General features: G+C 36.4%; 1 protein-coding gene across 4 annotated transcripts in view; it reads right to left on the bottom strand.

The window, feature by feature from the left end:
- Window positions 1-19250, bottom strand: part of Nos (Nitric oxide synthase) — a 437755-nt gene that overhangs the window by 257934 nt on the left and 160571 nt on the right. For all 4 annotated transcript variants that reach the window (XM_073970603.1, XM_073970600.1, XM_073970602.1 and 1 more), the window contains exons 3-4: window positions 17656-17792; window positions 17368-17530 (exon numbers count right to left, since the gene is read on the bottom strand). In XM_073970603.1, the coding sequence (XP_073826704.1) occupies window positions 17368-17530; window positions 17656-17792 (300 nt within the window). The remainder of the gene's footprint in view (window positions 1-17367; window positions 17531-17655; window positions 17793-19250) is intronic.

Here is a 19250-nt window from a genome sequence, read left to right as displayed (position 1 = left end):
TCATGCCGCACACTGGGCAAATCTTGCACGGCTCGATCGATGTCGCCACATAAAAATTTAAGCGACCGTAATATCCCGAGCGTAGTTGAGCCAAAAACTATTCTGGTTTGTCGTGGCAGCTGACGTTCCTCAGCTGCGATACATGGGGGGTGTACTCCAAAGACTTTATTCACACTATATTTGCTTATGGCCTTAGCAACTGCGTCCGTGTCAATGATATTTTGACCTGCCTGATATGCCTGCTGATCTAGCGATTCTCTCCTATATTTTTGACCGCTCCCTCTACAGCGTGGATATCCTTCCTGATGTACCCTAATGTGTCGGGCCTACCCACCGGATGGTGATTGGGATGGCTCACACGGTAACATCCAAGCAGGTACTGCAACGAAAGCATCTCATTGCGTTGCTTTACAGGAAGAACCTTTGCCTCCTCATTTAGATGGTCCACTGAAGATTTGAGGAGGCACCCTGTTGCTGTTTTCCGGGCGGCATTCTGACAGGTTTGAATTTTTTTTCCAATTCGTATCACACAATCCCGGGGACCAAACTGGAGCCGCATAGCTTACCACCGACCGACCTATCGCATTATACATATGTGGTCAACAAGGTTTCTTTATCTGCACCCCAAGTGCTGCCGGCTAGGGACTTAAGGAAGTTGTTCCTACTTTTCAGTTTGTTGCAGGTAGCTGCGGCGGGCGCACACGGCTTGAACGTAGTGTCGAATGTGGCCCCTACAATTTTGGGGCAGTTTGTGGTCGGAATTCTGCTACCGACGACCACGACATTAAAACTCTCTTCAATACTGTGGCGTCCATGTAGTGAACAGACTGGCTGTAGATTTTGTGGCGGTAATCTGTATTATCCTCGCGTGGAAAAAGGTGGTAAAGATCGGCTAAATAAGAGCTCAGTCTCTCACATATGTCATCAGGGAAGGTACATGACGCCAGGATCGTGCAATCATCCGCATACATTACGATCAAGATGCCGTTTGGAGGGGGCGGAATACAGGAAAGGTAGAGGTTAAACAGTTCCGGAGATATCACCCCACCTTTGGGAACTCTCTATTTCACTCTACGGGGTTTGGATTTCTTGTTCCTGAATTCCACGTACGACTGGCGTCCACACATATAATTGATTATCCAACGTTACAAGCTTGGCCGGAGGATTGTCTGTTCATAGTCCCCAAACAGCGTGGAGTGCCTGACTGTTCCAAAAGCTTTTGATAAGTCAAGCGCCACCATCACTATTCTATCACACGGCGGACTTTTGTTGAGTCCTTGACAAATATGTGTGGAGATGGCGTGCAGCGCTGTTGTCGTGCTGTGCTGCTTACGGAATCCTTGCTGATGATCGGCAGCTTGATAGTTATTTCTGATACGTGGGAGGACAGGTTTCAAAGGTCTTTGCTACGGGCGATAAAAGCGAAATCGGACTGTACGATTCACTTTTGCTGGCATACTTGCCTGGCTTCAGTAGCGGGACAGACTTCGGGAACCATAAGGGTGGCTAGCGGCAAGTTGAGAACTTTATTGAGATATTCTACTCCCGGCACATCCAGCTGCTTCAGCATTAGCATGGAGATTCTATCAGGGCCCAACCCTTTGATGATTTAGCGTTTGTGTTGGTTCATCCTCGTGTTGGTTCATCCTCGGCAGGAAGAGATCTGTTGCGACGTAATACTCTTCTCCTCGCCCTGCCACTCTCGGCGTGCTCGACAAAGTGTCGATTTAAATAACTTGCGCACCTCTTTGGGTCAGTCAACGTAACGTCGCCGATGGTGACTGAGGTCCTATGTTCCCTCCTTCCAGGGTTCGAGAGTGACTTAACCGTTGCCCAAATTTCACTTGTATATCGGCACCAATGTTGCAACTCTTCAGATGATTTAACCGCATGTTCCGCCTATGCCCGCCGACCAGCCTGTTAACTTCCAGTGTCAGCTCCCTGACTCTGGGGTCGTTGGGGTTGGCTCGACGAAGCTCATCACGCTCTTTTACTAGTCCCGTCGCCTCTGCTGAGGAATTTTGTCTGATTTCGTGTATTCTACCAACAGGTAGGTAGCGAACGGCTACTGCAGTTATGATATCCCGGAAAGTTCTCTCAGCTACCTGAGGATCTGAGGGAATGGGAACATCTCTGAAGCGGTGATTGGTAAATTCTCTGAACCCTTGCTGTCGGAAACGTTCTGTTTTTTTTAGAAAAAAACTTGCATTTTTTGAATATTCTTCTGTTTTCCGGAATTACCATTTCCTTAAAAATGTTTTTTAAATACCAAAATATCACCCTTGCGAATAACCACGCTATTAATATCTTCTAATTACTATTTTACATAAGCGTTAAGCGGATGTTGGAAACAGCCACCCACACACACACACACAATGCATCCAAATTAGATGCAAGTGGTTTCATAACCGGATAATCACAACATTGAATGCATCCTTCGCAAAGCCAAATCTTTCATTTTGGTGAGTCACATTGGGCGTTTGCATAACAAGGTCATTCGATGAGGATAATAAAAGGACAACAAGTAACACAAGCGAGAATCAACTCGAATAATTGCGGGCAAGAACAATAATGTAGGCAGTTTTCCTTTCTCCCTTCTTAATAAGTAATATTTTAACACAAAAATCGGTCGCAAAAACCACAACAAAACTTACATTTGTGCTGAGAACCCACCGCTCTTTTTTTTAAAAGAAAGCCTATTTTACTTTCACAGACATACATGCATATATGTATGTATATACATATATAAAGCTTTCATTCATTTTCTTCAGTAACTTATTACAACAGACCTCGCCTATGTATGTTTGTAGCACAGATTTATTTCACGTTTAATACCTACAATTGTCTATCTGTTACTGGTCCTACCTAGTATATCCAATGGATATTATCCCACGCTGTTCTCAGTTCAAGCTCATTTACAGTTATTTTCACCTTAGCTTTTATGAGTCCGTGAACATTTTCCTTTTTAGTTTCTCAGCTGAGTGCATTACTAATGCGCAAAATTGCTGTAGTAGGGAATGAAATTGTTCTGCTCTAAATGCTGACTCAAACGAAAAATGCTTTCACTTATACCAACGACAAGAAAATGTGTAAACATAAGAGGGTGGTATGCTAGGAAAAAATCAAACTTATCTTCTATAAAAAAAAAAAACTTTGTAAACTTCTAGCCTTTATAAGAAGACTTTGTGTTGCTACATTCTTCAATAAGAGGACCTTTACAAATACATCTATGGAAAAACCTTCAAGTCTTCTATGCGAAGACCTATAAATCCTCTTCTATAAAGAGACCATAAAGTCGATCCTCTTAGAGAAAACCTTCAAATCTTCTTCTATGGGAAGACCTTCGGACCATTTTTGATAAGATCTTCTGATCTTCTATGTGAAGATCTTCGGATCTTCTATAAGAAGAACTTCCGATCCTCTCTGAAAAGACCTTCGCTCATCTCTGAAAAGACCATAAAGCCTTCTGATCTTGAAATCTTCCTCTATGGAAAGACCTTACCGTGTACTTTTATGAGAAGACCTTCAAGTCTTCTTCTGTGAGAAATCCTTCTATGGTGAAACCATCAAGAGGTCTATGAGAGAAACTTCAAGTCTTCTAGTCTTCAAATCTTCTCTGAAAATCATCTGTTCTCATTTTCTATGAGGAGGCCTTCAGATCTTTTCTGATAATACCTGCAAGTCTTATATAAGAAGACCTGCTAATCTTCTATGAGAAGATATTTTTATCATCTATGAGAAGGCCTTCTTATCCTCTGTGAGAGGGCTTTCTAGTCTTCTATGAGAAGACTATCTGATCTTCTATCACAAGAATTTCTGATCTTCTCTGATACGACCTTCTAGTCGCCTATGATGAGACCTCTAGTCTTCTATGAGAAAAAAATCTTCTGATGATCTTCTATGAGAAGACCTTCTGATTTTCTATGAGAAGACTCTGAGAGGACTTTCTGGTCTTCTATAAGAAAACCTTCCTCTCTCCTATGAGAGACCTTCTGGTCTTCTATTAAAATACCTTCTGATTTTATATGAGAAGACCTTCTAATCTGATAAGGCTTACTAGTCTTCTATAAGAAGACCTACTAATCCTCTATGAGAAGATCTTCAAGTCTTCTTCTGTGAGATATTCCTTCTATGAGAAGACCAACACGTCTTCGATAGTGAAACCGTCAAGACGTCTATCGGAGAACCTTCAAATATTCTATGAGATTTTCTATGAGGAGGCCTTCTGATATTCTCTGATAAGACCTGCTAATCTTATATAAGAAGACCTACTAATCTTCTATGAGAAGACCTTCTTATCATCTATGAAAGGACCCTCTTATTCTCTGTGAGAGGACCTTTTAGTCTTCTATGAGAAGACTCTCTGATCCTCTATCAGAAGGCTTTGATCTTCTCTGATAAGATCACTTAGTCGTCTATGAGGAGACCTTCAAGTTTTCTATGAGAAAACCTTCCGATATTCTATGAGAAGATTTTCTGATCTTCTATGAGAAGACCTTCCGATCCTCTCTGAAAAGACCTTCAGATCTTCTCTAAGAAAAGTTCTTCTGACTTTCTATGAGAACACCTTCCGCTCTCCTATGAGAGACCTTCTATGAGAAGATTTTCTTCAACTATGAGAAGACCTTCCGATGTTTAATGAGAAAATCTTCCGATCTTCCATGAGAAGACCTTCTGATTCTCCCTACGAGAACTATCTGATCTTCGATGAGAACACATTCTGCTCTTCTGTTCAGGTCTTCTGATTTTCTCTGATAAGACATTCTGATATCCAATAAGAAGATATTCTTCAACTATGGGAAGACCTACCGATGTTCTGTGAGAAGACTTTCGGATCTTCTATGAGAAGACCTTCTGATCTTCTACGAGAAGAACTCATCTGATGAGAAGACCTTCTGCTCTTTTGTGAAAAGATCTTCTGATTTTCTCTGATAAGACCTTCTGATCTTCAATAAGAAGATCTTCTTCAACTATGGGTAGGCCTACCAATGTTTTATGAGAAGACCTTCCGATGATTTGTGAGAAGACTTTTGTATCTTCTATGAGATAATCTTCAGATTTTCTTTGAGAAGGCCTTCAGATCTTCTCTGACAAGGTTTCCCCTGAAAAGACCTTCTGGTCTTATATCAGAAGACTTTGTGATCTTCTGATAACCTCTGAAAGGAGCATCTTGTCTTCTATGAGGCGTCTTCTTCCTTCCTATCTTCTACCAGAAGACCTTCCGGTGTTCTGTAAGAATATCCTATTCAATGAGAAGACCTTTGGAACTTCTATGAGAAGACCTCCGATCTTCAATGAGAAGAGCTACTTCAACTATGATGAGAGACCATTTGACCATTCTGATGAGACCATTTGATCTTCAATAAGAAGATTTCTTTTGAAATATGGAAAGACCTTCTGATGTTCTATGATACCTTCCGATGATATATGAGAAAATTTTCTGATCTTCTATGGGACGATCTTCTATGCGAAGACCTTCCGATCCTCTCTGAGAAGACCTTCGCTCCTCTCTGATAAAAAGTTCTTCATATTTTCTATGAGAAGACCTTCTTATCGTCTATGAACAGACCTTCTGATGATCTATGAGAAGATCTTCTGGTTTCCTCTGAAAAAATCTTCTGGTCTTCTATCAGAAGACGTTGTGTTCTTCTGATCATCTCTGAAAGGACCCTCTTGTCTTCTATGAGACGTCTTTCTTCCTTCCTATCTTCTATCAAAAGACCTTCCGGTGATCTATGAGAAGACTTTCGGATATTCTATGAGAAGACCTGGTAATCATCTATGAGAAGAACTCCTAATCTTCTCTGATGAGGCCTTTTGATCTTCAATAAGAAGACTCTTCTTCAAATATGGGAAGACCTTCTGATGTTCTATGCGAAGACCTTTCGATGATCTTTGAGAAAACTTTCTGATCTTCTATGAGACGATCTTGTGATCTTCTTTCTATAAGAAGACCTTCCGATCCACTCTGAAAAGTCATTTGCTCTTCCCTGATAAAAAGTTCTTCAGATTTTCTTTGAAAAGACCTTCAGATCTTCTCTGACAAAATCTTCGGGTTTCCTCTTAAAATACCTTCTGGCCTTATATCAGGAGACTTTGTGATCTTCTGATAATCTCTGGAAGGAGCTTCTTGTCTTCTATGAGACGTCTGCTTCCTTCTTACCTTCTATCAGAAGACCTTCTGATGTTATATGAGAAGAACTTCCGATATTCTATGGGAACACCTTTGGATCTTCTATGAGAAGACCTCCGATCTTCAATGAGAAGATCTTCTTCAACTATGAGAAGAAACTTCTCTGAGCAGATCTTCGGATCTTCAATAAGAAGATATTCTTTAACTACAGGAAGAACTACCTATGTTCTATGAGAAGACCTTCCGATGATATATGAGAAGACTTTCGGATCTTCTATGAGAATACCTTCTGATCTTCTATGACACGATCTTCTGATCTTCTGTGAGATGATGTTCTGATCTTCTATGATAAGACCTTCTGATCTTCTCTCATAAGACCTTTCGATCTTCAATAAGATGGTTTTTTAAAATATGGGAAAAACCTTTCGATGTTCTATCAGAAGACCTTCCGATGATCTATGAGAAGACCTTCTGATCTTCTATGAGAAGACCTTGTGATCTTCTCTGATAAGACCTTTTGATCTTCAATAAGAAAATGCTTCGTCAAATATGGGAAGACCTTCCGATGTTCTATGAAAAGACGTTCTGATATTCTATGAGAAGACCTCCTGATCTTCTATGAGACGATCTTCTGATCTTCTATGAGAAGACCTTCTGGTCTTCTATGAGAAGACCTTCTGATCTTCTACGAGAAGACCTTCAGATCTTCTATGAGAAGACCTTCAGATCTTCTATGAGAAGGCCTTCTGATCTTCTATGAGAAGATGCTTCTTCAAATATGGGGAGACCTTCCGATGTTCTATGAGAATACCTTCCGATGACCAATGAGAAGACGTTCTGATCTTCTATGAGACGACCTTCTGATCTTCTATAAGAAGTCCTTTTGATCTTCTATGAGAAGACCTTCTGATCTTCTATGAGAAGACCTCCTGATCTTCTCTGATAAGACCTTCTGATGTTCTATAAGAAGACCTTCCGATGATCTATGAGAAAAATTTCTGATCTTCTATGAGACGATCTTCTATGAGAAGACATTCCGATCCTCTCTGAAAAGACCTTCGCTCTTCTCTGATAAAAAGTTCTTCATATTTTCTATGTGAAGACCTTCTTATCGTCTATGAACAGACCTTCTGATGATCTATGAGAAGACTTTCATATCTTCTCTGGCAAGATCGTCTGGTTTCCTCTGTAAAGACCTTCTTGTCTTCTATCAGATCTGATCATCTCTGAAAGCACCTTCTTGTCTGCTATGAGACGTCCTACATCCTTCTTATTTCCGATGTTCTATGAGAAGAACTTCCTATGTTCTATCAGAACACTCTTCCGATCTTCTATGAGAAGACCTTTGATCTTCTAAGAGAAGGTCTACTTCAACTTCAATAAGATAAAATACCTTCTGAGAAGAAACTTCTCTGAGAAAATCTTCGGACCCTTTATGACCAACTATGATAAGACCTTCGGATTTTCTGTGAGAAAACCTTATCATATCTTCTCAGAGAGGATCTCTGAGCGGACCTTCTAGGCTTTTATGAAAATACTTTCTGCTCTTCCCTGAAAAGAAGTTCTTCTGATTTTCTATGATCTTCTCTGAGAAGACCTTTTGAACTCCGATGATAAGACCTCCTTTTTCTATAAAGATACCCTCAAGTTTACTATGAGAGGGCCCTCCGATCTTCTATGAGAAGATCTTCTATATTTGAACCTCTATGAAAAGACCTTCTGATTATCTATTAGACGACCGTCTGATTCTCTCTAATAAGACCGACCTTCTGTGAGAAGGCCTTCTAATCATCTATGAGAAGATATTCTGATCTTCAATGAGAAGACGTTCTGTTCTTCTATGAGGGACATTCTAATCTTTTGTGAGAACACATTCTGATATTCTATGAGAAGATCTTCTTTAACTATTAGAAGGTCATCCGATATTCTATGAGAAGACCTTCGCTTTTCTCTGAGCAGACCTTGTGATCATGTTTCAGAAGAGCCTCTGATCTCCTCTGAAAATACCTTCTATCGGAAAACGTTGTGATCTTCTGATCTTTTCGGAAAAAACCTTTCGATCTTTAATGAAAAGGCCTTCTGATCCTCTCTGAGAGGACTTTCTGGTCTTCTATGAGAAGAAGGTCTTCTGACTTAATGGGAAGACCTTTTGATCTTCTATGAGAAGGCCTTCTAATCACCTTTTGGTCTTCTTTGAGAATACCATTTTAGCTTCTCTGAAAAGATCTTCTGACCTCCGATGATAAGACCTCCAATTCTTCTATGAGGAGACCTTCAAGTTTTCTATGAGAAGACCCTCTGACTTCTATGAGCAAATCTTCTGATCTTCTACATCTAAACCTCTATGAGAAGACCTTCTGATTCTCTCTAAGAAGAATGATCTCAGAAGATCTTCTGAGCTGCGATGATAAGACTCATATTCTGCTATGAGGAGACCTACAAGTTTTCTATGAGAAGACCCTCTTATCTTCTATGAGAAAACCTTTTGATAATCTATGAGAACACATTCTAGTCTTCTTTGAGAAGACCTTCTTATCTTCTCTGAGAAGATCTTCTGACCTCCGATGATGAGTCCTTCTATTCTTCTATGAGGAGACCTTCAAGTTATCTATGAAAAAACCTTCTGATCTTCTATGAGAAGATTTTCTAAATCTGAACCTCTATGAGAAGACCTTATGATTATCTATGAGAAAACTTTCTGATCCTCTCTAAGATCTTCTGATCATATATGAGAGGATTTTCTCTTCTTCTATGAGAAGACCTTCTGACCTTCTCTGGGAAAATTTTTTTCTGATTTTGTATGAGAAGACCTTTTAGTCTTCTATGAGAGTACCTTTGAACGTCTCTGAGAAGATATTCTGTTTTTTTTTGATCTCTGGTATTCGATGAAAAGATTTTCTGATCTTCAATGAGAAGACCTTTTGGTCTTCTACGTAAACAACTACCGATCTTCTAGAGAATAATTTTGGTCATCTATAAAAATACCATCCGGTCTTCTAGGAGAAGACTTTCTAGTCTTCTATGAAAAGGCATTATGTAAGAAGAACTTTGTTATTTTATGTGAAGACCTTCTGGTCTTCAATGACAAGACGCTCTGATCATCGATGAGAATACGTTTTATGAGCAAAACCTTCTGGTCATCTATGAGAAGATCTTCTTTTCTTTTATCAGAAGACCATCTGAACTTTTGAGATGGTTCTCCGATCTTCTGCAAGAATACCTTTTGGCTTTCTGTGAAAATACTCTCTGATCTCTTATTCGACTTTTACGAGAATAACTTCTTGTCATATATTAGAGGGTCTTCTATGAGATTACCCTCTGGTCTTGTCTTCTATTAGACGACCTTGATCTTCTATAAGAAACCCAGTTAGTCTTCCATTAGAAGACCAATTTGTATAATATGAGAAGCGTTATCTTCTTTTTTCTTCCTTCTTATCCCTCCCACCACTACATTTTACGGTACCTTGAACTGTAATTTGCATAAGTTACTTAACAACAGAATGCATAAAAGTTTTAACAATGCATTAAGTGTTGTTATGTATTCATAACAATGTGTGTGTGTGTGTGTGTGAGTGAAAGTGTAGTCTACATACATACGTATGAATAATTCAATGATGAAGTGTGTCTGAATCCATCTAAGGACCCTACAGTATATTATGTACGTCATCGTCACCTTAGTAAAACGTCATGTATGCGAATTCCGTTTCCGTCGATGCAAAACAAAACAAACGGAAAGGTAAGAAGAACAAGAAGAAAAAACTGAAAACAGACGGACACGAACGACGGAAGGAACAAACTTATGGTTGTGTTAACACTCAACATATTGTTGGCTTTTGTTTGCCTTCTTGTTGATGGTTTTGTTTTTAGTTTTTTGTTCCTTTTGCCATTGACGTAACGTCGTAAAGGTATCATGTCTTTCTCACTTTCACTTACAGCTCGGCACCCTCACGTTTCATTTTTTCTATTTTTTGTTTGTGAAACAAAAATGAATTTTAAACTACGCTTCGTTTTTTTAGGAAATCTCGTCCATGTCTTAGGTGTTCAGAGGGAGAATGCTCCTCGCATTCAAAAATAATGTCAAATGTAATTTTTTGCATAATTTAGAGGAGTGTTTGTTCTACTTGACGCTTTCTGCCATCAGCTATGGCGATAAGAAATGTGAGACAAAGTGATTTGCTTTTATGGCTTGTAACATGTCTGTCATGGGCCCATTTATTTGGCATTGACACTAGTCGAATGTGATTCTTGGTTTTATTTGTAAAATATTCAAATTGCCAAAGGTGCAATTCCTAGACAATGTGAAATTTGAAATGTTGAAATTCTTATGAAGAAAAAAAGTTTTTTTTAGATTGTTGGCGTGATAAAATTAGACGGCTTGGAGTGATAGGGTGCTTCGTTCTTCAAGCAAAAAAATTATTTCAAAATATATGAAAATTTTATATTTGTTGTCAAACATTGTTCTGTAATTGCATTACAAATCCTGCACTTTCAAACCCCTATAAAAAAGTAATTCGAAATATTCGCCCTCCCCTCTTAAACCTTCACAAAGTATTTCAATTAACTAAAATCAGTGACAAAAACCCCAAATAATAAACTGACGTCTGTTGGAAGTTGGCAAATGAAATAAATAAAATTCAATTTTACGCCATAAGTGTTCCATGCAGTGACCAGTTAGTTAACACAATTCCCATTGTCATTTGTTTGATTGGAGCATTTCAACAAAACAAAGCCACCACACATACTCCCTCACACATCCTCCATTACACAGAAACTAATTATCTTTGGGTTCAACACTTCCACAGGAACTTGAAGAGGCGTAGGGATATCTTTATTTTAAGTGTTTGATTTGAACCAAAAAGGGACTAAATACTTAACCTGCATACCGCACACACACACATGACCCAACAAAAACAACAACACCACTCAAAAGTCAAATACCACAAATACCTTCCTCCTCCTCCTCCTCTCTTTACTTTTACAATCCCATTACACCATTACAATTGGCCATTCCTCTTTGAGAGATAACTAACTGGCCATGGGACAATTTCAAAGCCAAAAGAAGCTTGCCAAGGATTAACAGTTGAAGTCCTTTACAAGTTTGTTGAAACACGTACTTCAACACAAATTAAATAATTCTCCAAACTATTCAAAGAAATCTTTGGCAAACTTTCGAATAAATCTTCTGAAGATTTTCAATGTTGTTGATGTTGTCGTGTTTGTGTTTTCATTTATGGTTTGACTTTTGTATGGGTATGTGTGGTGTAATGCTCATTCGTATAGAGCTGGATGGAAATTAAAAAAGACAACAAGAATGTTGAAACAAGTTAAAAAGTATCAGTCGGCTTTGCCGACAGAGATATACCCTCAGCCTTTGCAAATTGAAACACTTTTTTCACAAAAAAAAAACTTATATATTTAGGGGGTTTCAAAATTTTGGTCATATGAACCCACAAAAATGTTGATTAGGATTAAAGTTCAAAAATTTTGCGGAAAAGGTACTTAAAGGAATGGACCGACATAGACCATGGGGGTGCCATAGGGGTTTTTTACTCCCTTCGGACTGTTTTCTCAAGAAGTATGGACTTCCCCTGAAACAACTTTTACCATCGTAATTGAGGCAGCGAATGCAAGTTGCTTCAACAAACATCAAACTGATTCGAGAGCAGGTCTTAAAGTGAACTTATCCGAAATTTTGTGTGGGAGGTACCGGATGGAGTGGACAAATATAGTCCACATTTGAACCTGATCTATATCTGGTAGATATATTAGGATGTGTAAAGTATAGACCAATTCGGCCACTCCCTTCACGAGCTACCGTACGAACAATTTTTCCGAACATTTTTAAACTTTTGTGGGGGAGGTACTTGAAGGAGTGGACCGATATGCCTTATCTTCAAACTTAATCTATGTTTGGACAAAATATTACTAAGGCCGTATTTTGGACCGAATCGGCAGATCCGTTCGAGAGTTATCGTGCGCACCAGCCAGACAGACAGACGGACGGACATTGCTCAATCGACTCCAAATTGTCTGAGACACATTTCGTCCAAACACACTTGGGGTCTAAAACCATTATTTTGATGAGGCACATTTTGCCCGTATGAAAGTGTATATACCCTCGTTAGCATAAATGCTGAGGGTATAAAAATCCAGTTCCCTGAAACAATATTTTTTAACGATTTACTCGTACGTCGCTGAAAAAGTGCTTTTTAAATTATTTTTAAAAATTTACGTCAGTGATTTTTATACCCTCCACCATATGGAGGGTATAATTAAATTTGTCATTCCGTTTGTAACACATCGAAATATTCGTCGGAGACCCTATAAAGTATATATATTATTGATCAGCATAAAATTCTATGTCGATTTGACCATGTCCGTCTGTCCGTCCGTCCGTCAGTCCGTCCGTCTGTCTGTCTGTTGAAATCAAGATACAGCTCGCAATTTTAAAGATAGAGAGTCAAAATTTGGTACAGAAGTTTTTATTACTTGCAGGATGGTTGGTATTGAAAATGGGATATATCGGTCCACTTTTTGATATAGCTCCCATAGAACGGTACCTCCCGATTTTCGGTATTTTTAAGGTTTTAGCTTCATTATCCTACCAAAATGGCTGAAATTTGGTACGTAGTCTTCTTTAGGGGTACAAAACTTTCCCCCAGAATTTTGTCGCTATCGGTCTACACCTTCATATAGCTCCCATAGAACGGTACCTCCCGATTTTCGGTATTTTTAAGGTTTTAGCTTCATTATCCTACCAAAATGGCTGAAATTTGGTACGTAGTCTTCTTTAGGGGTATAAAACTTTCCTCCAGAATTTTGTCGGTATCGGTCCACACCTTCACATAGCCCCCATAGAACGGTACCTCCCGATTTTCGGTATTTTGAAGGTTTTAGCTTCATTATCCTACCAAAATGGTTGAAATTTGGTACGTAGTCTTCTTTAGGGGTACAAAACTTTCTCCCAGAATTTAGTCGTATCGGTTAACACCTTCATATAGCCCCCATAGAACGCTACCTCCCGATTTTCGGTATTTTGAAGGTTTTCGCTTCATTATCATACCGAAATGGCAGAAATTTGGTACTTAGTCTACGTTGGTGCTATAAAACTTTCCCCCAGAACTTTGTCGGCATCGGTCCATGCCTTCATATAGCCCCCATAGAACGGTACCTCCCGATTTTCGGTATTTTTGAACGTTGTGGCCTCAATCTTCCACTGAAATGGGTGAACTTTGGTATTTAGACTTCGTTGGGGGTACTCAAACTTCCCCTTTGAATTTGTCGGTATAGGTTTACGCCTTCATATAGCCCCCATGGAAAGGTACCTCCCGATTTTTCGTATTTTGAAGGTTGTGTCTTCAATATTCCACCAAAATGACTGAAATTTGGTATTTAGTCTTCAATATGATATAAAACTGTTCGCCAGAAATATGTCTGTACAGGTCCACGCTTTCATATTACCCCGTTTCTGACTAAAATTCGTCGGTATAGGTCCACGCTTCGATATAATTATCAGTACTTCTTGATTTTCGGTATTTTTTAGGTTTTAGCCACATTCTCTTACCGAAATATAGGAAATTTGGTATTTAGTCTTCTTTGAGCCAAAAAAACTTTCCGTAAGAAATTTGTCGGTATAGATCGACGTTTTGAAATAGCCCCCTTAGAATGGTGCCTCACATTGTTGTACCGAAATTGCTGAAATTTAGTATTAAGTCTTCTTCATACACGAAAGGAAACAAATTATTCCATTTTACTTCAATACAACTTGTGGTGGAGGGTATAACAAGTTCGGCCCGGCCGAACTTAACACCGTTCTTACTTGTTTTTAAATAATTTCTAAAAATCCACGTCGTTGAAAAAATATTTTTTTAAAATTCGCGTGCTGAAAAAACTACTTTTGAAAATCCAAGTCGTTGAAAATAATATTTTCAAAAATTCACGTGCCTAACAAATTATTTTTAAAATTCTCCGTGCCTAAGAAAAATATTTTTAAAATACCCCGTGCCAGAAATTTTTTTTTAAAATCCACGAGCCTGAAAAAATTACTTTTAAAAATCCACGTGCCTGAAAAAATTACTTTTAAAAATCCACGTGCCTGAAAAAATTACTTTTAAAAATCCTCGTGCCTGAAAAAATTACTTTTAAAAATCCACGTTGTTGAAAAAATATTTTTAAAAATTCACGTGCCTAAAAAATTATTTTTAAAAATTCAAGTGCCTAAAAATTTATTTTTAAAATTCCACGTGCCAGAAAAAATTACTTTTAAAAATCCTCGTGCCTGAAAAAATTACTTTTAAAAATCCACGTTGTTGAAAAAAATATTTTTAAATATTCACGTGCCTGAAAAAATATTTTTAAAAATTCACGTGCCTGAAGAAATTATTTTTAAAAAACTCTTGTCCCTGAAAAAAAAAGTATTTTTAAAAAATCACAAATCTAAAATTTTTTTTTAAAATTCACGCGCCTAAAAAAAATATTTTTAAAATTCCACGTGCCTGAAAAAATTATTTTTAAAAATCGACGTCCCTGAAAAAATTTATTAAAACTCCACGTTCCTGAAAAAATAATTGAAAAATTCACGTCAATGAAAAAAGTGTTTTTTATAAAATTCCACATACCTGAAAAATAATTCTACATGGTTCTGACAAAAATGCTTTTAAAAATCCACAACCCGAAAAAATTATTATTAAAAATCTACGTCCCTGAAAAAATCGTTTTTAAAAATCTACGTCCCTAAAAAATAATTTTAAAAAATTCCTAAAAAATAATTGTTAAAAATCCACGAACATGGTTTTTTTTTTTAAATCCACGTCCCGGAAAAAATGTTTTTAAAAATCCAAGTCCCTGCAAAAATTGTTTTTAAAAATCCACGTCCCTAAAAAAATAATTGTTAAAAATCCACGAACATGGATTTTTTTTTTAAATCCACGTCCCGGAAAAAATGTTTTTAAAAATCCAAGTCCCTGCAAAAATTGTTTTTAAAAATCCACGTCCCTAAAAAAATAATTGTTAAAAATCCAAGTCCCTGAAATTTTTTTTTAAATCCAAGTCCCTGAAAAAATTCTTTTAAAAAACCACGACCCTGAAAACATAATTTTTAGAAATCCACGTCCCTGAAAAAATGCTTTTAAAAAATCCACGTTTCTGAAAAAATTTTTTTAAAAATCCACGTCCCTGAAAAAAAATGTTTTTACAAATCCAAGTCCCTGAAAAAATGTTTTTAAACATCCACGTCCCTGAAAAACAGATTTTTAAAAATCCAATTCCCTGAAAAAATAATTTTTAAAAATTCACGTCCCTGAAAAAATAATTGTTAAAAAAGTCCCTGAATTTTTTTTAATCCAAGTCCCTAATTTTTAAAAATCCACATCCCTGAAAAATTTATTTTTAAAAATTAAAAAAATTTATTTTTAAAAAATCACAACTTTGAAAAATATTTTAAAAAATCTACGTCTCTGAAAAAATATTTTTAAAAATCCACGCGTCTGAAAAGTTTAAAAAACCTCGCGTCTGAAAAATTAACTTCAAAACCCAACCTCCCTTAAAAAAATGTTTTAAAAATCCACGTCCCCGTAAAAATTAAAATCCAATAAGTTATAAAAATCCTGAACATTTTTTTTTAAATCCTAGTCCCTAACTTTTAAAAATCCACGTCTCTGAAAAAAATCTTGTTAGAAAATCCACATCCCTGAAAAAATTTATTTTTAAAAATCCACGTCCCTGAAAAATTTTATTTTTAAAAATCCACGTTCCTTGGAAAAAATATTTTTAAAATCCCATTTCCCGAAAAAAAAAATTATTTTAAAAATGCACGTCCCTGTAAAAAATGTTTTTAAAAGTCTACGTCCCATATTTTTTTTAAATCCAGTCCATGAAAAATTGCAGGGGGTGCAGCTGCCCATCCCTAGCTATTCCTGGCTACGCCCATGTATGGAGTGGAATCAAAAAAGCATGCAATAAAATCCTGTTTACTTATCCTTTAAAGCAAAAACTATAAAACGCTGCAAAAAACTTAAAAAAGTTAATAACAACATCATTAACATTCGACATTTAAACAAACGTCGAAAATATTTTTGTATGGTTTTTTTCTCAAAAAATCTGTTCTATCGCTCTTTGATAAATCTATATAAAAATATTACATTTTTTTCTACACAAGTATCACTGCATCTCTTCACAGACTCTGCTAGCAACAGCATTTCCCAAATGTATTCAAATAATTCGCATACAATTTTTCCATAAAACAAATAAATGAAATATAATGGCCTTTCTGTTCCGCTTTTATTTTTTATTTTAACAAAGAAGATTTTCATTTGAAAATGAATTTTTAACATGTCATGTATTGCAAGAACATGTCTCAACATGCAAATTAAATAGGAAAAAAATGAAAGCCAACAACAACGACAACGAATTTATTCATAACCATAGCCTGGCTGACAATCTGAACGAGAGCATCATCATAATGCTGACCCCCCTTGGGATGTGGGACAAGCTGAGGCAACACAAACACACACACACATTAAAATTGCTGACAAACTTTTAATGAAATTTTACGTGATTTGTTTAAATAATTGTGACATTTTCAACACTCTTGGTTCGTTGGCTTGTCTGGTGAATCATAGAGACATTCCGCCAGCCAGTCAACCAGCTTCGGTTTATTGCATCCAGCATTGCTATGCGGCAACGTTCTCATTGCAGTTTCATTCATTTATCCACTCAGTCAAAGTTGTCCTCGTCGTCATCATCTTTATTATCAGTTAAGTTTATTTTAACACAATTTATTCGACACATAAATCCTCAGTCAGAGTCATACAGGATAGAAATGCACACACACGCACACGCATTTATTTACATATTTACATTTATTCATAAATTTAAGCTACAGCTGTCATAACAGAAACGCACATATCCTGAAACAAAAAACTATTACAGCAACAACAGGGCTGTTTTGTAATGCGAATGTGTGGAGGAAAGTTGTAGGAAAATTCGACAACAGTGAAGAAATACTTTTTTAAACAAGAAACGGCATAGTTCTTCTTCTTTCTCCCAGGCAAAGCCAAAGTTAGGGCCTTAGAAATCCCTATATTTCCCATGAACCCCTCGAAAGCTTCCACCCCTCATGTCATTTACATATGTATGTATGTTTCGAACCGCCAATCTTATCATTTTTTATTTGATGTTTCTATCTCTTCTCTCCCATCTTAAAAAAAAAAAAAACAAAAAACCTGTCAACTTACCTGCAGCTTGGACCATTGTATGCGACCAATGCAACGTGAAGAATTGCGCCAGGCCAATTTTGCTCCATAAATCAATTCCGTTTCGGTCAATTGATAGTGGCCACTACTCTCAATGCTCTGACGTACTTGTTTCCAGCGTGTCTCGTGTGCAGCACTTGATAATCTATAAAAAATACACCATTGGTCGGGAAAAAATGGATGGATGGCCAACAATTAAAAATCAATTTGTATGAAGTTCGCAAGTAAAGTCATGCATTTTTAACAAGACCACCTCTTCCGTGTACTAACCTTTTAATGGAGGTAAAGTATTGATCCAAAAAATCCTTTGCATGTTCCAGTACCACATCTGATTTGCGTGCTTCCACGGCAGCCGTACCAAAATTCATGACACTTGACATGCATGTCGATTTGGAACAGGCCAAAATCTGAAAGGATAAGGAAAGATATGGAATAATTACGAAAAGGGATTTTTACATTAATTGTTTTAAAATAATTTTTTCAGGAACGTGGATTTCATTTTTAGGGAGGTGGATTTTCAAAAATATTTTTCAGTGACGTGGATTTTTAATACTTTTTTAAGGGAAATTGACTTTTTTTAAATAATTCTTTCAGGGACGTGGATTTCTAAAGATAATTTTTTTCAGGGACGTGGATTTTTAAAAATAACTTTTTTTTTCAGGAACTTGGATTTTTTTAAAATATTATTTTTCGGGACCTGGATTTTTTTAAATATTTTTAAGGGACTCGGGATTATTCAAATATTTTGTTCAGGGAAGAGGATTTAAAAACCGACAGAATTTTTTCCAGGGACTTGCTATTTTGAAAATAATTTTTCAGGGACGTGGATTTTTAAAAATACGTTTTTAGAGACGCGGATATTTTAAAATATTTTTTCCTGGAACGTAGATTTTTACAAAAAAATTTTCTGGGTCGTGCATTCTTAAAAATATTTTTTTCTGGGACGTGAATTTTTAAAAACATTTTTTCTGGACGTGGATTTTTAAAGATATTTTTTTTCTGGAACGTGGATTTTTAAAGATATTTTTTTTCTGGAACGTGGATTTTTAAAAATATTTCTTCAGGGACTTTGGTTTTTTTTTAAATAATTTTTTTACGAGGATTTTTAAAAAGCAATATTTTCAGAGACGTGGATTTTTAAAGATAATTTTTTCTGGGACGCGGATTTTTTAAAATATGTTCTTCAGGAACGTAGTTTTTACAGTGTTTTATTTAAAAATATTTCTTCAGGGATTTTGGTTTTTTTTAATAATTTTTTTAGGACCTGGATTTTTAACTATAATTTTTTACAGGGACGTGGATTTTTAAAAATATTTTTTGTTCACGGGCGTGAATTTTTAACAATAATTTTTTCAGGGACGTGGACACTTAAAGAAGTTTTTTCTGCGACGTGGATAAAAAATAAAATAAAAATTATTTTCAGGGACGTGGATAAGGAATAATTTTTTGGGGATGTGGATTTTTAAAAATAATTTTTTCGGGACGTGGAGTTTTAAAAACTATTTTTAGGGACGTGGGAATTTAAAAACTGTTTTTAGGGACTTGGATTAAAAAAAACATTTTATTTTGAGTTTTATTTTTGGTTTTAAAAAATTAAGGTACATGGATTACAAAATATTTTTTTTCAGGGACGTGGATTAAAAAATATTTTTTTCAGGGACGTGGATTAACAAATTAAGGGACGTGGATTAAAAAATATATATTTTTTTTAAATGGACGAGAAAAAAATTATTGCGTGGATATAAGAAAAACTTAAGAGACGTGAATTTTTAAAAATAAATATTTTTTCAGGGACATGGATTTTAATTGAATGGATTTATAAAAAAAATATATAACGTGGATTTTGAAAATATTTGTTTTTTAAA

Source organism: Musca autumnalis, unplaced genomic scaffold, assembly GCF_047663935.1.
Source record: "Musca autumnalis isolate F117 unplaced genomic scaffold, ASM4766393v1 scaffold_2, whole genome shotgun sequence".
Lineage (NCBI taxonomy): Eukaryota > Metazoa > Arthropoda > Insecta > Diptera > Muscidae > Musca > Musca autumnalis.
Note: the sequence above shows the minus strand (reverse complement) of the source record. Positions and strands in the feature narration are given on the sequence as shown.